This window comes from Microcaecilia unicolor, chromosome 8 (assembly GCF_901765095.1).
Source record: "Microcaecilia unicolor chromosome 8, aMicUni1.1, whole genome shotgun sequence".
Taxonomy (NCBI): Eukaryota; Metazoa; Chordata; class Amphibia; order Gymnophiona; family Siphonopidae; genus Microcaecilia; species Microcaecilia unicolor.
The window spans coordinates 232,869,481-232,894,176 of NC_044038.1; the positions used below are offsets into that span (position 1 = coordinate 232,869,481).

At 44.8% G+C, this 24,696-nt stretch overlaps 1 protein-coding gene across 1 annotated transcript in view; it reads right to left on the bottom strand.

Annotated features, from left to right (window-relative positions):
• Positions 1–23,084, bottom strand: part of VSTM2L (V-set and transmembrane domain containing 2 like) — a 112,768-nt gene extending 89,684 nt beyond the window's left edge. The window contains exon 1 of the mRNA XM_030212851.1: positions 22,837–23,084. Within this exon, the coding sequence (XP_030068711.1) occupies positions 22,837–22,954 (118 nt within the window). The 5' untranslated portion in view covers positions 22,955–23,084. The remainder of the gene's footprint in view (positions 1–22,836) is intronic.
• Between the last annotated feature and the right edge of the window lie 1,612 nt (positions 23,085–24,696).

Genomic DNA, 24,696 nt, shown 5'->3' on the forward strand with positions numbered 1-24,696 from the left:
GGGCTGTGGATCTCGAGGACCAACATTGAGCACCCCTGATCTAGGATGATAGCCAGGACAAGAACATTCACTGTGGCCCCTCCCCTGCCCCAAGAAGCCACCTACATTCTTACAGTTGGTTCACACAGAAGATAATTTGATAAGGTGGCACCAAGGGTTATGTACATGGGTGCCTACATGTCTTTTTTAAAAAACTAACACCTACATTGCAAGTGTGAACGTTTACCTAAATGATTAAAGTGAGCATGCAAACTAGTGCATTTTATATCTATGCACATACTTGTGAACTCTGCCCCAACATCCGTCCCTGTGTACACCTATTGGCAAAGAATTCACCAGGAGATACTTTTACACCACTCGGAATTTTAACAGGTCACATGCATGCAAAAATGACTTCATAAACTTACCTCCATATTGGGCTAAGGAAGTAAACTTGGCATATTTTGTCTCTTTGTGAGAAGGGCAAAGTCAATACTCCAATGCTGTGGAGGAGTGGCCTAGTGGTTAGGGTGCTGGACTTTGGTCCTGGGGAACTGAGGAACTGAATTCGATTCCCACTTCAGGCACAGGCAGCTCCTTGTGACTCTGGGCAAGTCACTTAACCCTCCATTGCCCCATGTAAGCCGCATTGAGCCTGCCATGAGTGGGAAAGCGTGGGGTACAAATGTAACAAAAATAAAATAGATACTATTGGAGATTCTACATGGAATGTTGCTATTCCACTAGGCTGCGCAGGCTTCTGTTTCTGTGAGTCTGACGTCAGACTCACAGAAGCAGAAGCCTGCGCGGCCACATTGGTGATCTGCAAGGGCCGACTTCTACATGGAATGTTGCTAGTGGAATAGCAACATTCCATGTAGAATCTCAAATAGTAGCAACAGTGGAGGAGTGGCCTAGTGGTTAGGGTGGTGGACTTTGGTTCTGAGGAACTGAGTTCGATTCCCACTTCAGGCACAGGCAGCTCCTTGTGACTCTGGGCAAGTCACTTAACCCTCCATTGCCCCATGTAAGCCGCATTGAGCCTGCCATGAGTGAGAAAGCGCGGGGTACAAATGTAACAAAAAAATACACATATTGTTGACGGGTGCAATGTACCTGCTATAGTAAAATTGAGTCCCCAATCATCGGGACATAGGTTTTCAGGATACACACAATGAATATGCATGAGATAAATTAGCATGTCCTACCTCCACTGTATGCAAATTTCTCTCAAGATTATTCATTGTGGATATCCTGAAGCCTGACTAGCTGGGGTGCTTCCAGGACCAGTTTTGGGAACCACTGTGTTAGACTCAGTCCACTAATGAGTGTCTCACTTCAGATCACATAAGGTTCCTGCTCCTGGGACATCAACTCTGTTGGGCACAATCAAACAGAACCAAAGGTATCTGTTGGTTGACATAGGATCACCAGAGGTACAGTCACATGAGCAGCACCGGCGAATTGATGGAGGAGACCCACCCTAAAGCATCTATCATTGTCCTTCTTGGAATCAAGTGCATGTCTGAAAGTATCTTTTGGTGTGGCGTTAGGTTCACTCTGGGATGCTGGTGTGGTACATGCTGCATTTTCTTGTCTTGTTTGTGTGCATCATTTGGTTCAAGTTTTCCAGACTTCTTCTTCCTTCTGTCCCTCCATGTTGTTCCTGTGTTTGTCTATGGGGGTTAGTGCCCATATTTTTGGCACCCTTTGTAAAATCTATGCCCAAGTGACCTGCCTATGATCATAAGGCATCTACAAGAAGACAAAGAGGGACCAGATTTATGGAATAGGTTACCGATGCACCTTAAGAGCAATTGGCTGTTACTATTTGTTTAGACACCTCCTGAAATCTTATTTGTTCAAATAGTACTTATTAAATCTAGCATACTAAGGGCGGGTCAGTGGAGGTGGTCCACCCTGGGTGCAGGCAGCATGGGGGTGGTCTGAGCACTCAAGCAGCTGCTGGCTCTGCCGGTCCTCCACCCTGTAACAAGAAGTTGACATCAGAGGGGGTGAGGGACCGGCAGCCACATGAGTGCTCAGCACAGCCCTTTGCTCGAAGGGGGTGTTCTGCCCAGGGGGAGGGTGCTCCACCCCGGGTGGCAACAGGGGTAGGTATGCCACTACTTATTAAGTAGCTAATTTTTAGGATTTTATGGCTCCTTTTACTAAGACACACCAACGGATTTAGATAAGCTTGATCCAGTCCTAGGTTTACCCTGTTGCAAGCAGGGACTTGTAGTTAAGCAGAGCTACAAGTCCCTACATGCAATGGGGTAAACCCAGGACTGGATTGACCCTGTTGAGTGAATCTGGATCCAGTTGGCAAGTGCTATTCTGAAAATACCCACTTAACGTACATAGTATGCATTTGAATGTAAAGGCAAGAACACAGGGGCAGAGCAGTAGGACACAGGTGGGGCCCCCACTTATATACGTAAGTTACTGGGGTATCGGTTGCACATAGGCATTCACATTCACACCGCCCTACGGCTGGCATATGTGCTTGTACCCAATCACACTAGCATTGTAGAAATAAAAATGGATGCCAACATTCTTTTATAGAACAGGGTTCCTACTGTGCTCCCTCTGGACACCCAACTGTAGGTGCACTATGGAAGCATTGACCCCACAGTGGCACAGAATATAAGTGCCAGTGCTTAACGTAATATGTTTATTGTGCCAGCTGAATATCAGCCGCCCTGTTCCTATCTTCCCTGAGCATTCTCTCTTATGTCATGGTCTCTTAGTTACAATCATGAGGTCGATATTGGAAAAAGCACTTATGCCATCAGACCTGCTGACTACCACTTCAGAGATTTTATTGAAAATCCAGGCTGATTGAAAAAAAAAAAACATGAACAATGCAAAACAAATTATCTAGTTTTGAATTTGATGATTTCAGTATGTGTTTTAAATCATTATTCTGTAATTTTGTAGATGTTAGGCTCTAATCTGCCTTGTACTGGTTCATCAGCTAAGTGGAATGTAATTGCCATATTAAATTAAATAGGAGCATAAGAATAACGGTATTGTGTCAGACTAACAGTCCATCTAGCCCAGTATCTTGATTCCAACGGTGGCCAATCCAGGTGACAAGTACCTGGCAGAATCCCAATTAGTAGCAACATTCCATGTTACCAATCCCGGAAGAAACAGTGGCTTTCCCCACATCCCAATCCTGGAGGAAACAGTGGCTTCTCCCATGTCCATCTCAATAACAAGACTATGGACTTTTCATCCAGGAACTGGTCCAAACCTTTTTTTAAAACCCAGATACACTAATAGTTGTTACCACATCCTTCAGCAATGAGTTCAAGAGATTAACTATGCTTTGAGTGATTTGTTTTAAAAGTATTTCCACATAATTTCATTGAGTGTCCCTGGTCTTTGTACTTTTTGAAAGAGTGAAAAAAAATCGATTCACTTTTACCCATTACACACCACTCAATATTTTATAGACCTCAATCATATCCCCCCTCAACTGTCTCTTTTCCAAGCTGGAGAGGCTTAACCTCTTTAGCCCTTCCTCATATGGGAGGAGTTCCATCCCCTTTATCATTTCGGTCGCTCTTCTTTGAACCTTTTCTAATTCCACTATATCTTTTTTGAGATACAGCGACCAGAATTGAACACAATACTCAAGGTGAGGTCACATCATGGAGCGATACAGAGGCATTATGATACTTCTGGTCTTATTTTGAATCTCTCTCCTAATAATTCCTAGACTGGGCAGACGATTTCAGCGTATTGTGCACAATGACACCTAGGTCTTTTTCTCGAGGGCTGTCTCCTAAAGTGGACCCAAGCATCAGGTAACGATGATTTCGATTATTCTTCCCAATGTGCATCACTTTGCATTTGTTTCCGCATTAAATTTCATCTGCCATTTGGATGCCCAGTCTTCCAGTTTTCTGAGGTCTTCCTGCAATTTTTCACAATCCGCGTGCGTTTTGACAACTTCGAATAGTTTTGTGTCATCTGCAAATTTAATCACTTCACTCAGCGTTCTGATTTCCAGATCATTTTTAAATATGTTAACTAGCCCAGGTCCCAGTATAGATCCCTGCAGCACACCACTATTCACCCTCCTACATTGAGAAAAATGGCCATTTAACCCTACTCTCTGTTTTCTGTTCAATAATTAATTCCTAATCCACAGAAGGACATTGCCTCCTGTCCCATGACTTTTTAATTTTCTCAAAAGCTTTCTGAAAATCTAGATATGCTACATCAACTGGCTCACCTTTATCCACACGTTTATTCATGCCTTCAAAGAAACGAAGGAAATTGGTGAGGTAAGACATCCCTTGGCTGAACCCATGCTGACTCTGTCCCATTAAACCATGTTTGTCTATGTGTTCTGTAATTTTATTCTTTATAATAATAGTTTCTACTATTTTGCCCGGCACTGAAGTCAGGCCTACCAGTCCGTATTTTTCTGGATTACTCCTGGAGCCCTTTTAAAAAATTGGCGTTACATTGGCCACCCTCCAATCTTCAGGTACTACAGAGGATATTAATGACAGGTTACAGATCACTAACAGCAGATCAGCAATTTCACGTTTGAGTTCTTTCAGTGCCCCGGGGTATATACCATCTGGTCCAGGTGATTAATCACTCTTTAACTTGTCAATTTGGCTCAGTATAGCTTCCAGGTTCATCAAGATTTCTTTCAGTTCCTCCGCATCTTCACCCTTGAAAATCATTTCCGGTACAGGCAGATCTCTCACATCTTCTTCCGTAAAGACTGAAGCAAAGAATTCTTTCATTCAATCTCTCCACTATGGCCTCATCCTCCCTGAGTGCCCCTTTTGCTCTGTCATGATCTAACAGTCCCACGGATTCCCTCATAGGCTTTTTGTTTCTGATGTACCTGAAAAAGGTGTTACTATGAGTTTTTGTCTCTGCGAAAAGTTTTTCTTCATATTCTCTTTTAGCCTTCTTTATCAGTTCTTTGCATCTAGCTTAGGGCTAAAATAATTCATCCAAAAGGGGAAGGGATTTGGGGGCATTCTGGGTGCTGTGATTCTTAGGGGCCCTTTTATTAAAGTGCAGTAAAATCTGGATTTAGCAAAGCGTAATGGGGGATTTTACCACACACTAAGCCCAGATTTAATGAGGCGCCTTCTGGTGGCTTTTATTGCAGGTAGTGCATTAATGTAACCATTAGTGCGCAGTACCTCCAGGATGCGAAGCGTCTGTTCACGCTTTCCAAAAATACTAGGACTAGGGGGCATGCGATGAAGCTACAATGTAGTAAATTTAAAACGAATCGGAGAAAATCTTTCTTCACTCAACGTGTAATTAAACTCTGGGATTTGTTGCCAGAGAATGTAGTAAAGGCGGTTAGCTTAGCAGAGTTTAAAAAAAGGTTTGGCCAGCTTCCTAAAGGAAAAGTCCATAGACCGTTAATAAATGGACATGGGGAAAATCCACTATTTCTGGGATAAGCAGTATAAAATGTTTTGTACATTTTTGGGATCTTGTCGGGTATTTGTGACCTGGATTGGCCACTGTTGGAAACAGGATGCTGGGCTCGATGGACCTTTGATCTTTCCCAGTATGGCAATACTTATGTAAATGGCAAGCAACTCAGAGCGCTGTTTATAGATAGACCTACACGCAGATTTTTTTGATGCCCTTTTCTTCAGCGTCATTTCATGAATCTAGTCCTAAGTGCTTAACACAATAAAAAGGCCCCTTAATTGTCTAACTTATACATCTATAGTGAATCTTATTGGTGCATAAATAACTACTCATATAATTTTATGAAAGAGAGGGAAAAACCTCATACTACTGTCGCCCTGCACGGATGTTTTTATCCGGAATAATATAAGTGGCGCACAGTTAAAAAGTAATCATAGGTGAAAAACCTCTCTTTGGTTCTAACGAGAGCGTGGTGCAATAACATCGTGAGGAACAGCTCCCAGGATTGGGCGGTGAGGACCCTTGAGAAAGCGATAGCGTTGGGACCTCACTCTTGGAACTTGACTAAAGAGCAGCGAAGCACAGACCAACATACAGTCTAAATGAGATAAGTGGCTTTTTTTCATTTTCTAAGTTATTGCACCACGCTCTCGTTAGAACCAAAGAGAGGTTTTTTCACCTATGATTACTTTTTAACTGTGCATCACATACTATTCCGGATAAAAACATCCGTGCAGGGCGACAGTAGTATGAGGTTTTTCCCTCTCTTTCATAAAATTACTAGTAAAAAAGCCCCTTTTCTGATGCAAATGAAACGGGGCTAGCAAGGTTTTCTTCAGAGTGTGCATGTGGGAGTGTCCCTGCCCTCTGCCCTCTCTCCCTTCCCCTCCCCCCTCGGAGTCCAGTCCTTCAGTGTTAAGTTTCCTGCTGTGCTGTGTTTGTGTTACAGAGAGAGTGAGGGCATCTCTCTCCTCCCCCCTCTGAGTCCTTCACTGTTACAGAGAGAGGGATTTCGTGCTGTGCTGTTTTCCTTCACTCATGGGGAAACCGGATATCTCTGGTGCTTCACACTTCCGGCTGGAGGCTTCATAGAACGTTGGTGGTGCCTTTTATATATATAGATATGAGTGGTAATTTTTTTTTTTTTTTTTTTTTATGTTTAAACATTTTTATTGATGACAACGTAAAACAAAACATTCCATTCCAGCCTGAACAAAAAGGCCATCATCAAAATCCACTGTCAAACTAAGTGATAAGATCTGTCATCAAACATTTTACCATTTTCATCCCAATCCCTTCTCCTCCCCTCTCCCCCTCCCCGACCCGTTCATAGTTCGATAGTTTTTGCATGTAGGTAATCCAAAGTTGCACAACCATTAAACTCCTATACAGTACTTCGGTCCTTTTATCATACACTGATACAAATCATATAAAACCTACCATCAACCCAGTGTTTCATGTTTCCTTCCCTCCCCCCCCCCCTATTCCCTTTCTTCTTTCCATTCCCCCCCTACCCTTCCCTCCTTACTGTCTCTCCCTCCCTCCCGCCACATCAGGAACAAGACCCACATATGAGTGGTTATTTATGCACCAATAAGATTCACTATTTGTTTTTGTTTCACAACAATGTTTATGTGAATCGAGATCTATTTTGATTTCCATAACTTAAACATCTAAACAGCAATAGTTGGCCACCTAATCTATAAATTATGTGAGACATGACCTTACTGAGCTACAGTTACCTGTGTGACTCGCTCACTGGTGCCCCTCCCCCCTGCCCACTTCACCACTACAATGAAAGGAGAGGTGAGCTGGGAACAATTCTGGCACTCCTCCATATCCGAGCCCAAATTTGTCACTGTACTGATCGCTCAGCGCTTGTTGCAGTACCGATTTGAGAAACCCCAATATTCAGCTATGATTCTCTCGCTGACTGAAAGGACGAGGGGGGGGTGGGGAAACTGCCCCTGTTGCAAAGAACTTCAACGGGACTTATGGAAAAATTAATTTCGGCTCTGAAGAGATAGATATACCAGAAAAAAAAACCAAAGCAAGATAATGATGGCTTGTGCTCAGTAACTGAGCTGAAGGACTTAGAGCACAGCAGGTGGACAGTGGCATCAGTGGGAGATTCCCAGCAGGAGGCTTAAAAGAAATCCTTACCAAATGTAAAGCGTTTATGTGAGTAATTGATATAATATAGAACAACCTAGCATACAAGAGTACGCATTTTAATATCAGAACCTGGGGGGATACGGACACAGGCTTCATAATCTCCAGCAAATGAACAAGTTTATTTGTCTCCAAGCAAGAGAAATTACAACTGAAGGAATGAAATGAAAGGACTTAAACGAAACCAAAGGACTTAAGATTACACATTATGATCAACGAAGAAACGTTGAGCGTTTATAGACATTTTTTCAAAGACTTATTGTCCTTCTTATATAGCACCAATTCCCAAACCTCGGTGACTCAAATTCCCACACACTGTCTGGTATTGCTGTCGTTAGCCTGTCCGCTGTAGGGGCGAGGGATCTGAATTCTGACATCTTAAAATGAGAAAGTGCATCTGTTATGTTATTCTTTATGTCCGGTATGTGCTGGTGCCCAAATCGGCAAAATGGAATTGGGGAAAATCCACTGCTTACTTCCGGGATAAGCAGCATAAAATGTATTGGGCTTTTAGGGGATCTTGCCAAATATTTGTGATTGGCCACTGTTGATGGACCTTTGGTCTGTCCCAGTATGGCAACACTTATGTACTTGGGATTCTGAATGGAATCTTGCTACACTTCGGGGTTCTACATGGAATGCTGCTACACTTTGAAATTCTAGAATCGTGCTACTCTTTGGGGTTCTACATAGAATGTTGCTACTATTTAGGTTTCTGCCAGGTACTTGTGATCTGGAGTGGCCACTGTTGGAAAGAGGATGCTGGGCTTGATGGATCTTTGGTCTGTCCCAGCATGACAACACTTATGTACTTGGGATTCTGAATGGAATCTTGCTACTCTTTGGGGTTCTACATAGAATGTTGCTACTATTTAGGTTTCTGCCAGGTACTTGTGACCTGGATTGGCCACTGTTGGACAGGATGCTGGGCTTAATGGACCTTTGGTCTGTCCCAGTGTGGCAATACTTATGCACTATTCTATAATGGGTACTGATCTTTTGAGTGCCAATTTTTTTTCAGCACCAGTGTTTAAGCACTATTTACTGAATCTAACCCTATATGTGCACCAACATGCTGAGCACTGACACACACAGAATATCTGTGGTGCCTGGATAACTTCTGGGTCTGCCCAGACTCTGCCCCCCCCCCCCCCCCCCCGCAGACCACCCTGGCATTAACCAGATAGGATGGTGGCACTCTCCAGTTAAGTGTCACAAATATAAGCGGGTTGGGACCTGCCCAACTAAATCATTTTGAATGTTGATCTTCCTATTTTCTTAATGAATCACTGCCTCTCCCACTTCTGTTCCAAAATGACATTTTTTGAGGTGTTAAATCCCCACAATGATCTTAAGTGAGTTTCAGAAGCTGACATGAATTAAGTCAGCTAATACAGGTTTGACCTCAGCACCGCTTTCAGCCCCAAAAGCATTTGCAAGTGAGCCCCACATCCTTCTGCACATACTTTTTTACCCACATACAGGGTAGACAATATTCAGGAAGCTAATTTAACACAACTTTTTTTTTTTTGTTACATTTGTACCCCGCACTTTCCCACTCATGGCAGGCTCAATGCAGCAGACAATGGAGAGTTAAGTGACTTGCCCAGAGTCACAAGGAGCTGCCTGTGCCTGAAGTGGGAATTGAACTCAGTTCCTCAGTTCCCCTGGACCAATGTCCACCACCCTAACCACTAGGCCACTCCTCCTACTATTTGAGATTCTACATGGAATGTTGCTATTCCAATAGCAACATTCCATATAGAAGTCAGCCCTTGCAGATCACCAATGTGGCCGCGCAGGCTTCTGCTTCTGTGAGTCTGACGTCACAGAAACAGAAGCCTGCGCAGCCTTGTACATGGAATGTTGCTAGTGGAATAGCAACATTCCATGTAGAATCTCCAATAGTAGCAACGTTCCATGTAGAATCTCCAATAGTATCTATTTTATTTTTGTTACATTTGTACCCTGCACTTTCCCACTCATGGCAGGCTCAATGCGGCTTACATGGGGCAATGGAGGGTTAAGTGACTTGCCCAGAGTCACAAGGAGCTGTCTGTGCCGGGAATTGAACTCAGTTCCTCAGGACTAAAGTTCACCACCCTAACCACTAGGCCACTCCTCCACTTTAGAATGCAAACTTGGATATGAGGTTAGTCCTGTGGCCCGCTCAGTTAGAGTGAAGACATTGGGACCCTGGTGGGAAGGGGGAGACTAGCCCTTCTGGATTCTATTCATATGATTCCCTGAGCATTGGGAGCAAGAAAAGAATACCCAGTAACTGAACTAGGAGAGACATTAGCATAAGCAGGTGAACTGTGGACACTGCTTGCTAATAAGACCTGGGAAAGGAGAAAAGGACCCTGTTAGGCCCCAGAGGGGGGCAGGGAAGGGGATAACTGTTTAGCCCAGGACTGAAAGGACTACAAGACACTTGATTGCTGGTGGTTATGGACTCACCCTAACTGTAAAGGGAGACACAAATAAAGACCCTACAAGAGTTGGAGACAAACTTGCCAGGGTTGCGGTTAAGCCGCCGAATTGGGCGACTTTTCGGAAACGGCTGCGGGGAATTTTCTAATCGCGTGGGTTGTGGGGATTTGGATGGGTTTTCGAGCGGCCGCGGTGCTTGGGTAGGTTTTCGCGGGCGCCGATTGACCGGTTTTCCCACTGCCGGGGCTTCTATTGGTCCAATTTGGTCCAATAGAAGCTTTTCCGGGGCTTCTAGTGGTCAATTTGGTCCAATAGAAGCCTTTCATGGGCAGGGTTGACATCAGGGGTGACGTCGGGGGCGGGGCTAGTGATGCGGGAGGCAGGGTTAGTGACGTGGGAGGCGGGGTTAGGTAACGCGGGGGCGGGGTTCGGTGACGCGGGAGACGGGGGTTGGCTGCGGGCGGTTTTGGGGCGGGTTTACGGCTGGTTGGAGACACTTCTATCCCTTCTTGAAGGTAAGAGGCTCTGTTGTGGAGACCAAAGAAGCACTACAGAGGATTGTGGACTAACCTTTTACTGGATTACTACAGAGGACAATGGTTGACATTAAGTACCTTTCTCATCTCATTTGCAACTTTCTTTAAATTAGTCCCCTTATTTTCTTACTCCTGTTAAACTATCTTATCTGTTTATATGTTCCTTCTTTGCTTACACCCTATGCTATTTAAATGTTTTATTTCATACTGTTTTGACATTGTAATATACAATACTATGACATAATTGTATTGTTGTTTGAATATTTTTACTGCTGTAATTGTATATTGCTTACTTTTGACTTATTCTTGCTGTACACCGCCTTGAGTTAATTCCTTCAAAAAGGCAGTAAATAAATCCTAATAAATAAGATTAAATTTTAATGTAAGCAAGTGCAAAGTGAAGGATGTATGGAAGAGGAACCCAAACTATAACTACGTGATGCAAGCTTCTACATTACGAGTCACTGCCCAGGAAAAAGATCCAGGTGTCATCAGTGATATGTTGAAGCTCTCTTCTCAGTGTACAGTGGTGTCTAAGAAAGCAAATAGAATGTTAGGAATTATTAGGAAAGGAATGGCCAGTTAATGTCTTTGTATCACTCCATGGTGCAAGAGATGATAGAGGTCTATAAAATCCTGAATGGAGTGGAACGGGTAGATGTGAATCACTTGTTTACTCTTTCCAAAAGTACAAGAACTGGAGAGAACACAATGAAACTACTAAGTAGTACATTTAAAATAAAATTGGAGAAAATATTTCTTCACTTACTGCCGGATTCTATAGATTGCGCCTTAATTTCTGTGCCGAAATTAAAGCATTTTCTATAACAACGTGCGTAACTTAATTGGTTAATGAGCTCATCAGTGCCATCCATTGCATGCTAACAAGCAATTATCAGCATGGCGCAAAACTTGCTAAACATATTGTGTAACATGGTGCGCGTAAATTCTACATCACGTAGTTGAAAAGGTTGTGTGGCCATGGTTGAGGCATGGGCATTTCAAAACTCTACGCACATTGTTATAGAATACACCCAACTCTGCAACTAATTTAGGCATTGGGATTTATACTAACACATGGCATAAATGGCCACAACTAAATTTGGTCAAGTGGAGAGGCGCTCGGCGTAATTCAGTATACCGCACAGCAATTTAAGGTGTATTTTTTTCTCCGTGGAATTTTCAGGCACCCATATATAGAGTCTAGCCCTTAATATTCAATGGCTATTCAATGGAATTCAATGCCAAAGGAGGTGGTAAAAGTGGTTAGAATAGCAGGATTTAAAAAAAGGTTTGAACAAGTTCCTAAAAGAAAAATCCTATGAGCTATTATTAAGAAGGACTTGAGAAAATCCTCTGCTTATTCCTGGGATAAGCAATATGAAACCTGTTTTACTCTTTTTGAATCCTCCCAGGTACTTGTGAGCTGGATTGTCTACCGTTGGGAAACAAGATTCTGGGCTTAATGGGCCTTCGGGCAATCCCAGTATGGCAATGCTTATAACAAAATTAATGCATACGTAAATGTCTATTGACAGAGTAGTGTAAAAATCCATTGTAATACTATAAAGACATTGGTGAAGCAACACTGGTATGCAAATATATTTTGAAGCTATTTATGAGTGTGTTTTCAATATATGAGGCAATATTAACAATTTGGCTTTAATTTTCAGTTGACAACCTAAATGTGGCCTTGTCAAGTGTTATTGTTATGACTATCAATAAAGACGTTTTTATATTTAACACAGACTGCCGAGTCTAAGATCTGTTGTTCATTTTCTCTGCCTGTTACAAATCTCGCCTCTGGTTTCTGGTAATTACTAAGGGGTCCTTTTACTAAGGTGTACTAAGGGGTGTAGCCAGACTTTGGCAGGAGGGGGGTCAAGAGCCTGAGGTGAGGGGGCACATTTTAGCCCTCCCCCCGGCTCTGCCGATCCGCCATTGCCGCAGCCGACACCTCCCATTGTTGCCGACCCCCCCGCCACCAACTTTGATGACCCCTGCTGACGACCCTCTCAACCCCCCCCTTCCACCGCCAACCCTCCCCCGCTGTCGCCTACCTTTGCTGGCGGGGGACGCCAATCCCCGCCAGCCGAGGAGGTCCTCTTCTTCCCGCGAAGGCTTCGTTCTGTTTCTGACGTCCTGCAAGTTGTACGTGCAGGACCTCAGACTCACAGAAACAGAACAAAGCCTTGCACCGGAAAAAGAGGACCTCGCTGGCTGATCTGCAAGGCTTTGTTCTGTTTCTGTGAGTTTGACGTCCTGCACGTACAACATGCAGGATGTCAGAAACAGAACGAAGCCTTCGCGGGACGAAGAGGACCTCCTCGGCTGGCGGAGATTGGGGTCCCCCGCCAGCAAAGGTAGCCCACGGCAATGGCGGGGGAGGGTTGGCAGCGGGAGGGGGGGGTCGAGAGAGTCGTCGGCAGGCCAGTGGCGTTCCTAGGGGGGCTGACACCCGGGGCGGATCGCCGATGTGCAATGCCCCCCGGGTGCAGCGCCCCCCCCCGGATGCATTGTGACCCCCCCCCCCCGGTGAAAGGACATCCCCTGCGAAAGAACCCCCCGCCAGGGTGCACGCAACTAGGGGGGTGCCGCACGCGCCTGTTCGTCGTTCGTTCCATGCTCCATCTGCCCCGGAACAGGTTGCATGGAACGAACGACAGACAGGCACACGCGGCACCCCCCCCCCAGCGGCGTGCACCCGGGGTGGACCGCCCCCACTGCCCCCCCCTAGGAACACCACTGCGGCAGGGGGTCCAGGGCCAAATCTACGGGGGCCCAGGCCCCCCCAGGACCCACGTAGCTACGCCACTGTTACTAATGGATTTAGAATGCTCTAAGGATCAGTGACCTGTACGGCCCTTTGAATACCTATGGATTGCATGGCACTTAATGTACACTAATTCATTAGTGCGTGATAAATCTGTTAACACGCCTCAGTAAAAGGACCCCTAAATGTTTCTTCCATCGGCGGTAGAGTTCATTTGAGACAAAGCAGCCCAACAGTGGATCTGCCTTAGAACAGGAACCGGGTCACCGTTAACGAACGCTCTCGTAACTCCAAGCCACACGACCGGCATGTGATGCAATGTTTAGGATTGGTGTTGGGGCTGAGACGGTTTGGAAATTGTAACTGGATGTTCTTCCCGTACGTTCATTTTCAGCTGGGGTTTCTGTTTTGCACAGATGCATTGATTACAGCTTATAAATACATGAGAATCACATTCAAGGCCTGTGATGTCTTCTGGGGTGCGCAATGCAGAATAAACTGCCCCTTGAAGGATGCAAGGAGGAATTTGAAAGAACACAGAATAAAAAAAACAAAACTAAGCAGATGCACTTCGAGGGAAATGGATTATTATATTTCCTTTTGCAATAGGTTTAAAGCAGCTTCTTGTTTTAACTTCAAGGACAATTGATCCAACACTGTGAAAAATGCAATAGCTTTGTACAAAAAGACCTGTGATGTAAACTATAATATCCTTAGAACTGTAATACCCATTATTCTCCTTCCCAAAGCAAATACATAATAGTTAGGACATCATAGGCTTGTGATGAGTATATTTATAATTAATCAGAAGATAATTGCGTTACAGCTTCCTAACGGATCCCTTAGGTCAGGGGTTCTCAGCCCAGTCCTCGGGACACACCTAACCAGTCTGGTTTTCAGAATATGCTCGTTGACTACTGCAACCTACTCCTCACTGGCCTCCCACATAGCCATCTATCCCCCCTTCAGTCCGTTCAGAACTCTGCCGCACGTCTTATATTCCGCCTGAACCGATACACTCACATCACCCCTCTCCTCAAGTCACTTCATTGACTTCCGATCAAATACCGCTTACAGTTCAAGCTTCTCCTTCTCACCTACAAATGCACTCAGTCTGCAGCCCCTCACTACCTCTCTACCCTCGTCTCCCCTTACGTTCCCGCCCGAAACCTCCGCTCACAGGACAAATCCCTCCTCTCAATACCCTTCTCCACCACCGCCGCCAACTCCAGGCTCCGCCCATTCTGCCTCGCCTCACCCTATGCTTGGAATAAACTTCCTGAGCCCTTACGCCAAGCCCCCTCCCTACCCATCTTCAAATCCTTGCTCAAAGCCCACCTCTTCAATGTTGCTTTCGGCACCTAACCTTTATACCTTTCAGGAAATCTAGACTGCCCCTATTTGACTGACTGTACATTTGTCCATTAGTTTGTAAGCTCTTTGAGCAGGGACTGTCCTACTATGTTAAATTGTACAGCGCTGCGTAACCCTAGTAGCGCTTTAGAAATGTTAAATAGTAGTAGTAGTGGTAGATATAGATTTACACGCACTGCCTTCGTTATCTCATGCCTATTCATTGGGGCTATCCTGAAAACCAGACTGGCTAGATGTGTTCCAAGGACTAGGTTGAGAAACCCTGACTTGGAGTCAACTTTTAATAAGCAACAAGGGCAGAAAAAAGTGGCTCAGTCACTACTAGCACTGGTCTATTTCTTCTTCATAAATATTCATTAGGGATCTCCTGAAAACCTGACCCACTGTTTCATCTGAGCAGGAGTCTTCCTCTTCTTACAGTCCCTATCAGTGAGGGGTGCTGTTTCACCATCACATTTTCAATATTGAGGGACAGGCAAACTCTGCAGGACTCCAGGGAACCGCAGGAGGTGGTGGAGATGAAAACGGTAACGGAATTCAAACATGCGTGGGATAAGCATAAAGGAATGCTGTTCAGAAGGAATGGATCCTCAGAAGCTTAGCTGAGATTGGGTGGCAGAACCGGTGGGGGAGGCGGGGCTGGTGGTTGGGAGGCGGGGCTAGTGCTGGGCAAGACTTCTACGGTCTGCGCCCTGAAAATGGCAGATACAAATCAAGGTAAGGTATACACAAAAAGTAGCACGTATGAGTTTATCTTGTTGGGCAGACTGGATGGACCGTACAGGTCTTTTTCTGCCATCATCTACTATGTTACTATGTTACCTGTCCCTAGCAATTGAAACACCACTTCCCATTAGAGAATGCAGTTGGAGGACTCCCCGCTCAGCTTAGAGAGAAGAGCGGTTAGCAGCCCTCAAGCATTGGGACTGAAGACCAAGGTTCTAGAACACTGCTTCAATCTCAACCCAGTCCCATCAAGCTTTCCGGCTATCCACAATGAATATGCATGAGATGGACAAATCTATCTCATGCATATTCATTGCAGATATCATAAAAACCTGATGGGACTGAGGGCTCTGTTTACTAAAGTACGCTAGCGTCTTTAGCATGCGCACATAATTAGCATGCACTGTGTAGGCGCCCATAGGAATATTGTGGACGCTAAAAACGTTAACATGCCTCTAGCGTGACTTAGTAAACGGGGCCCAGAGTGCGCTCAAAGACCGAGTTGAGTAGCATTGCTCTAGAGGTAAACCATGAAGAACCTTTTGTTCACATCTAAAGCTCTCTCCCAATAAAGACAAACAGTAGATTTCAAAATAGACCAACTCTCACTTTCCGTCCACCCCTTCCTATGAACACTGCTGACGCTACTGTGTGTCCCTTCTCCGTCATCTCAAAGGAGAGATGAACTTGATTTTCATTCGTGGTTTTTTTTTTTTTCAAAATACAAAACTGCGTCTGAACCACTAGATCAGCTTCCACTGGTCTCTTACACGATTTCCTGTGGACTGGCTCAATTTGGATGCCTTGTCCACTTTGAACATGCTTTAATTCGACATGAACAGTTCAACAGAAAGGAAAGAACGAATTCTGAGAGTAATAATCGGGAGTATGTTTCATTGCTTTGGGTTTATAAACATTCCGAATTTCTGAGTCAGCTGCTGCAAAAAGCTACAACTGCTCTTTCACCTCCTTCATATACTTTAATTCGCACCGAAAGAAAATAATTAAGAGCAGTATCCCCTCTATTAGATAAAAAATAAGAGTTTTCTCTCAACTTCCCGGGACTCTGTCAAGCTGGTGGTTATGTGAAGAGCTACAAATGCACTCAGTCTGCTGCCCCTCACTATCTTTCTACCCTCATCTCCCCTTACATTCCCACCCGTAACCTCTGTTCACAGGACAAATCCCTCCTCTCAGTACCCTTCTCCACCACCGCCAGCTCCAGGCTCCGCTCATTCTGCCTCGCCTCACACTATGCTTGGAACAACCTTCCTGAACCCTTACGCCAAGCCCCCTCCCTGCCCATCTTCAAGTCTTTGCTTAAAGCCCACCTCTTCAATGCTGCGTTCGGCACCTAACCCTTACCGTTCAGTGAATCCAGACTGCCCCAATTTGACTGCCCCTATCGGACCGACCGTTCACTTGTCTATTAGATTGTAAGCTCTTTGAGCAGGGACTGTCTCTCTTTGTTAAATTGTACAGCGCTGCGTAACTCTAGTAGCGCTCTAGAAATGTTAAATAGTAGTAGTAGTAGTAGTACAAGTGGGTTATACACTAGGGTTGTGCCTTCGTTTGAATGATATGCGAAACGTTTTGTGTCATTTTAAGACTGAAACAGTGGGGAAAACAACATTTCAGGGGGTTTCCTTTGATGAAATAGTGCATATTATTCATTTCATTTATTAAAAACTTATATAATCATCAATATGGCTAAAAAGCCCTTCACAGCCGTTCACAATATAAAAAAAAATGAAAGAATCATTCGCTAACAATAGACCTCCAAACACATTCAGGAAGGAACTATCCACGTGGGCCACTGTTATATCAAGTTATTTTTGCACAGGGTCTCATTACATAAAATGGGACCCTATGCTAACATAACCCGACATGGTGAAATAACCTGACTTAACAGTAAAAACATAAGAATAGCCATACAGGGTCAGACCAACGGTCCATCTAGCCCAGTATCCTGCTTCCGACAGGTCACAAGTACCTGGCGGAAACCCAGAGAATAGCAAGATTCCAGAATCCCAAAGAGTAGCAACATTCCATGTCACGAATCCTTCCCCCATATTCAGCCCACGTTGATAACCCCCCCCCCCCCCCCAGTAGCCTAGTGGTTAGGGTGGTGGACTTTAGTCCTGGGGAACTGAGGAACTGAGTTCAATTCCCGGCACAGGCAGCTCCTTGTGACTCTGGGTAAGTCACTTAACCCTCCATTGCCCCATGTAAGCCGCATTGAGCCTGCCATGAGTGGGAAAGCGCAGAGTAGAAATGTAACAAAAATAAAATAGATACTATTGAAGATTCTACATGGAATGTTGCTATTGTAGAAGGCTGCGCAGGCTTCTGTTTCTGTGAGTCTGACGTCCTGCACGTACGTGCAGGACGTCAGACTCACAGAAACAGAAGCCTGCGTGGCCACATTGGTGATCTGCAAGGGCCGACCTCTAGTGGAATAGCAACATTCCATGTAGAATCTCAAATAGTAGTAACAGTGGAGGAGTGGCCTAGTGGTTAGGGTGGTGGACTTTGGTCCTGAGGAACTGAGTTCAATTCCCACTTCAGGCACAGGCAGCTCCTTATGACTCTGGCCAAGTCACTTATCCCCCATGTAAGCCGCATTGAGCCTGCCATGAGTGGGAAAGCGCGGGGTACAAATGTAACAAAAAAAATCTTTATAAACTTTACCATAAAGATAACATGCCCAAAATACACTGAAGGTTCTTTCTAGCCATTAATAACCTTACTCTCATTATGGGAAGAGCATTGTTTTAAGCCTCTTCCGGAATGACAACACTCTTCACAAACGGTACATACTATTTATGAAATTGCTCTGAGACAAAAATATTAAAACAAAAATTTGTATGAACAAACTTAATTGAAATGTTTAGCCTGTACATCTTTATTCTACACATGCTTGTTGGTCACTATTCCTATAATATTGATAAGGAGTGCAAACCCCTCTTACCCATGCATTCAAGCCTCTTGAAAAATATAAGTGCCTATCGTTTTTTTTTTTAATTGGAAAGTGGAATAAACAGAGGAACTCTTTGTGGATTCTCAACCACTGTCCTAGTGTCTGTTGACTGACCACTTCTCTTTGTACGATGACTCCAGAAGGGAGTTAATACAGTGAAATCTGTGTGGACAGCAAAATTTATGCACTGCATCAGCAAAGGAAGCAATTATTGCTCCTGGTGAGATAGAAAACATTGAAAAGGCTTTTCAAAAAAAAAAAAAAAGTATTGCTCACAGTTCTGTACCCATATTTTTTCTCTAGTTAAACTAAAACCATCATATTTCACTGCTGATCTGCTTCTTCTGGCGAATTTTTGGGTCCATTCTGATTCTATCACCCTATTCCTGCTTGTGTGATGTGCCATGGTGATCCATGCAACATTATCAGGCTTATTTTCGAAAGAGAAGGGCGCCCATCTTCCGACACAAATGGGGGGAAAGGGCGTCCTTCTCTGAGGGTCGCCCAAATCGGCATAATCGAAAGCCGATTTTGGGCGCCCTCAACTGCTTTCCGTCACGGGGACGACCAAAGTTCCCGGGGGCGTGTCGGAAGCGTAGTGAAGGCGGGACTGGGGTGTGCTTAACAAATGGGCGTCCTCAGCCGATAATGGAAAAAAGAAGGGTGTCCCTGACGAGCACTTGGCCAACTTTACTTGGTCCATTTTTTTCACGACCAAGCCTCAAAAAGGTGCCCAAACTGACCCGATGACCACCGAAAGGAATCGAGGATGACCTCCCCTTACTCCCCCAGTAGTCACTAACACCCTCCCACCCTAAAAAAATTTTTTTTGCCAGCCTCTATGTCAGCCTCAAATGTCATACCCAGCTCCCTGACAGCAGTTTGCAGGTCCCTGCAGCAGTTTTAGTGGGTGCAGTGCACTTCAGCCAGGTGCACCCAGGCCCATCCCCCCTTGCCTGTTACACTTGTGGTGGTAAATGGGAGCCCTTCAAAACTCACCACAAACCCACTATACCCACATGTAGGTGCCCCCTTCAACCCTTAGGGCTATGCTAGTGTTGTACAGTTGGGAATATTGGTTTTGGGCGGGAGTTGGGGGGCTCAGCACCCAAGGTAAGGGAGCTATGCACCTGGGAGCAATTTATGAAGTCCACTGCAGTGCCCCCTAGGGTGCCCGGTTGGTGTCCTGGCATGTGAGGGAGGCCAGTGCACTATGAATGCTGGCTCCTCCCACGACCAAATGGCTTGGATTTGGTCATTTCTGAGATGGGCGTCCTCAGTTTCCATTCTCGCCGAAAACCGGGTACGACCATCTCTAAGGATGACCTAAGGGCGACCATCTCTAAGGTCGACCTAAATGTTGGGATTTGGGCGTCGCCAACCGTATTATCGAAACGAAAGATGGACACCCATCTTGTTTCGATAATATGGGTTTCCCCGCCCCTTCGCCGGGACGTCCTTAGAGATGGGCGCCCTTAGAGATGGTCGTCTCCGTTCGATTCTGCCCCTCCATGTAACCAACCATGCAGTAAGATATTTTGCTGTTTACTAACAGCTTAGTGATGACACAACAGATATATCTTATAACTACCAACAATCAGAACAGATAGGATTTTTCTCAGCTGAATTTTGTCATATCTGAGAAACCGTGGGACTCCACAGTGATTATAGCATGGATATTTACAGTGAAGTGTCAGCGTGCTATATACAAACAATGTCTATAAACCCTGAGGATTCTAAAAGTGGGATTTCACAATGCACACGTTATCTTATTCAATTACAGTGTAGAAAAGTTGGCTTCACTAACAACTGTGTAACCTCTCATACAAGGTCTTTAAATGCCCAGTTTCTATACCCACTCCAGAACTCTTTGAGCCTTTAATACTAAGACCTTGAACCCACAGATTTCTGCCTTCAATTGAATTTCACATCATCACTTTATTAATCCGGTTCCACTGTAGGTTCTCAGGATTTATAGCCCTGCTCATGGGAGGAAAAGGAATGAATTTGAGATTTATGCCTGCTATGGTGTAAAAATAGTTTTGGTTTCAAGTGGGGTTGGCTTAATCACTGCACAGATCAGGCAGTTGCCTGGGGCAGCAGATTCTATGGGGAGGGAAAGAACAGTTGCACTTAGGTTTTGATAGCCTCGCAAACGGGGTCCTTTTACAAAGCTGCGGTGGTACTAGTGTGCTATTACCGTGGCTAAAAAAGGGTTTACTGTGGGATAGGCTGAGGCATCCCGCGGTAATTTAGCAATGTGTGTGAGCAAACTACATGCTAAAAATTAATTCTTGTTTTATTACAGAGGGGCGTATCTGTGCTGATCAATTATCACAGCTACATTGCCGCGTGATAACTGATTAGCCTGGGATAAGTGTATAAGCCCTTACCATCTACGAAACAGGTGGCGGTAAAGACTCACGTGCCAGCTTTTCATAAGGGCAACATTGGTGCACGGCCATTAATTTGGAAAATCAGCCAGAACGACCTGTGTATGGCCACGCTAAGGCCACTTTCTACCGCAGCTTTGCAAAACGATCTCAAAGTCAAATAACTGTCAGTGTGCAGTTTATCGTTAGGAAGGGTGGCCAGTTTTTACACATCCAATTTACCCTGTTAGAAATTCTCTTCATTATGCATTTAAAGTTATTGTATAAAAGTATGATATCCAGTTATTCGTTTTTAGAGGATTGTTCAGGATGGGGTAATCATGATGACTACTGCATTCAATTATCAACATCTCAGGCCTTGCAGACTGAAAGTTAACTGGGGAGGGGGGAGAGACTAGGCTTAACTGCAGAACCCCCACCCTCACCCTTCTTTTGCCTTTGTGAATTAAGACCCAAACAGAGGAAGTGAGATGCAGACATTCCTTCACTGTCTGTTACTAGAGACAGTCTCAGGTCATACAAAAAGAAGAGCGAGAATACATATACAAACCCGAGAGTGCAGAAGAGTATGACAGAATATGACAGAAAAGGCATTTCAGAGACAGTGGAAGAGAACCAAAAGTAGTAAAAACCACACTCGACCACACGAATTTCCGGAAAGCACTAAAAAACAGAACTGTTCAGAAGGGCATACCCCACCAACCCAACATAAAAAACCTGGACATCTGCGACACAACTTAACCAAAGATCGTAACGGACATACCCTAACCCTTCCTTTCCCCCTCTAAGTTTTCCCCAATTGTCTCTACCATACGTGTATCTCACTCTACCATAATATCATCTTGATATTAATCGCAACTTGTATTTGTTCATACCAAGATCGGTTAATGCCGATTACGGCATAATGTAAGCTACATTGAGCCTGCAAAAAGGTGGGGAAATGTGGGATACAAATGCAACAAATAACTAAATTAAACAAAGAATTAAAATGTGACATGCAAGGGATTTTATTACCTATGTTACTAGTTGCAGTGTTTTGATGATACCCCACCCTGGGCATCACTGGTTAAGAGACAGTTATCAAGTTACAAATCAAGCTAAAAATCAGCTGGTGCTAAACACCGAGCTGCTCAATGGCTGTCTTGGCATTTAGTGCCATATGATTTTTGCATGAGCTAAAAATGCTAGTGTACCTTAGTAAAAAAAGACCCCCAAAGAGGGCGAGACGGTCAGAAAAAGGGAGAAAGACCAAACAGAATTTCTCTCATATTAAAAGCAGACCCGCTTAGGTTAGTGCTTGCTTGCACAGAACAGGAGCTAGGAAAAGCCACCTGACAAAAAGTGTAACTCCCTGTTTTCGAAAAACGAATAGGTGAAGAATGAGCACATTACATTCTACTGAAATATGGCCTATGCAAGCATAAATCTTCATAATATCTCATGCAACATTGTACTCCTTAAAGACAGGATCAGTCAGTGTTGCTTTTGAGGAGGTTTATTTCTATTTTTTTCTACTTTTAGTTAAATTCCAGTAGCAGAAGAATAAAACCAGACATTGCCACTTGAGACCTGGTTAAATGAGGCAAGAGCAGAGACCCGAGTCGGCTGCCTTCTGCCTGCAATTTTCTCCCACATCTCCATTTCCTGCTATTTTCCCCCTGTCGTGGCTTCTTTTGGATTCCTAGAGGAAAGGACGGCCAGCTCTTTCAACCGTCTGGTTCATTTGTGACACAGGGAGTTAGCAGTAGCACAAGCCTGATCCTGCCTCTCTAACACATTCAAAGGCTAGCAAGAAGTAATCTTAAACTGCTTAATTTGGTATTTTGTCTTCAAACTATAAATGATTATAAAACAAGTAGCAGAGACTCCTGTAGTGTTTCCTGGTGGGTACAGCCTGATCTTTGATTGTATACTGGAGAGAGACACTTAAAACGCCCTTAAAGTGAGTTAGCAAAATGTTACTGCCTGGTGTGGAGCTTATTCTCTCCCCCCCCCCCCCCCCAATCACCGTAAAAATGATATTTGCTCTAAGCTTACCATTTGTAGAAATGTGATTCTCCCACTGTGGGTGTCCACCCTGCCTGGAAGAGACACTCAGCTGGATATAAAGTCCGAGGTAGTGTAAGATCCCCAGGGTCACTCCGAAAGCTCCCATCTTGGTCCCAAGCAGTCTCACATGAGGGAGCAGAAACCAAAGCAAAAAAAAGCAAAAAAAAAAAACCCCAGCAAAGTCCCAGTGTCCCCCCACCCTGGACCCCCGGGAGGCTTTGCGCTCCTTGCCTTCAGCACCGAGCGCTGTCCACTCCAGCCAGGCTCCCTGCTGCCAGACTGCAGAACTCTTCGCTCGGGCGGAAGGCGCTGTCCTCGCTGGCAGTGCCGCGTCCCAGTCCGGAGCCTCCAAGCAGGCGGAGGGATCTGAGTGCTTGATTTAGCTGCAAAGTTGGGGTGGTTTTTTTTTTTTTTTTGCCCCCACCGAGCTGGCGCGTTTAAAGCTATACGGACAAGTTTCTAGCGGGATCGGGCTGGAACGAAAGAGAAGCAGGGAGGGCTTGCAGCTCACGTGACCTGTTAGCAAAGAAATATAGCGTATCACTAAAATAAATAAAGTGAAGGGACCCAGATAAAGCAATAAACTCAATCCAGCTTGTTTACCGCATTTGTTCTGGTTACGAAATTCAATATTTGTTTTCAGCTTCCCCGTCAATAAAGAAGCGTTCAATTTATTCTATTCATACAAGCTATTTCTCGCTGCAGAAACGACAAGAACTATAATTTTTTTTCTACCCAATTAAACTCACAAAATCAATTTTTTTTTTTTAACTGGGTGAGCTTCTATGCCCATCTGTCTCTTTCCCCATCAATTTTTTCCAGACATTTCTTTTTTTTTTGTAAATGTTCTATACGGCGCATAATTTACTTAGCAGCAGCTCCAGTTGGAAATCGATTTTCAGACTGAAATTTCCAAAAGGAAGCTCTCTCCTTCCCACCCCCACCCCCTAAAAGCAATCAAACACGGGTTCTTGCCCCATAAATCTATACATTTAGAAAGGTTCAGTTAGTTTTCAAACAATTGCAATAAATCTAGCAGCCCCCTCCACCTCCTCCTGGCCATACCACCAGCCCCTCGGGCATTGTATCCCATACCATTCGCAAGCAGGAATGAAAAGGAAGGTATTAGGGCCTCAGCTTTATTTGTTGTATATAAAATAAAACAGACACGGTAAATGAGGGCAGAGGAGGGCTTGTTCAGCATGTTTAATCCCACACATCATCCAACACTCAGACCCACCCCATCCCACGTCTTATCACAGAGTTTGCCACTCAAACAGCTACAAAATCCAGAGGCACTTGCCCGAACATTCCACCGCCTAGTACATTATGGCCTTGCTGGATGGCACTTGGCCTCCACCAACCTGCTGGCACAGACCTGTTTCTGATTTATTGGGAATTGTAGCCCTCCCGCTGCCATCTGGCTGCCCTAGGGCTTGAGCTGTTGCAAAGGGTGTTTGGCTGAAAACAAGGCAGTGGGAAAGGCAGTAATCAGCTTCTTGGATGGTTGGAGCAATCTCCAGGCTGTTCCTTGAGCTGTAAAAGAAACTTTGGGGATTCTCATGTACTTATATAGACCCCTTTTGAAATTGCTGCCACCAGGCTTCTTGTGTGCAAGCCTGCCGTCTTCACTACTCCATAAGTGGCTGTCTTGCTGGAGTTGACATCCTGGAATTAAGCAGGGCCACCGAGAGACTGAGCCAGGCCCGGGGCAGAATCGTCATCACCGCCATCCCCTCCCTCCCACCCGCAGTACCTTGGCTGGCCCTGCCAGCTGCAGGCAGCGCTGCTCCTTCCTCTGCCCAGCATTGCCTGCCCCTGCGGCTGCTTTCCTCAGGTCGGACATGC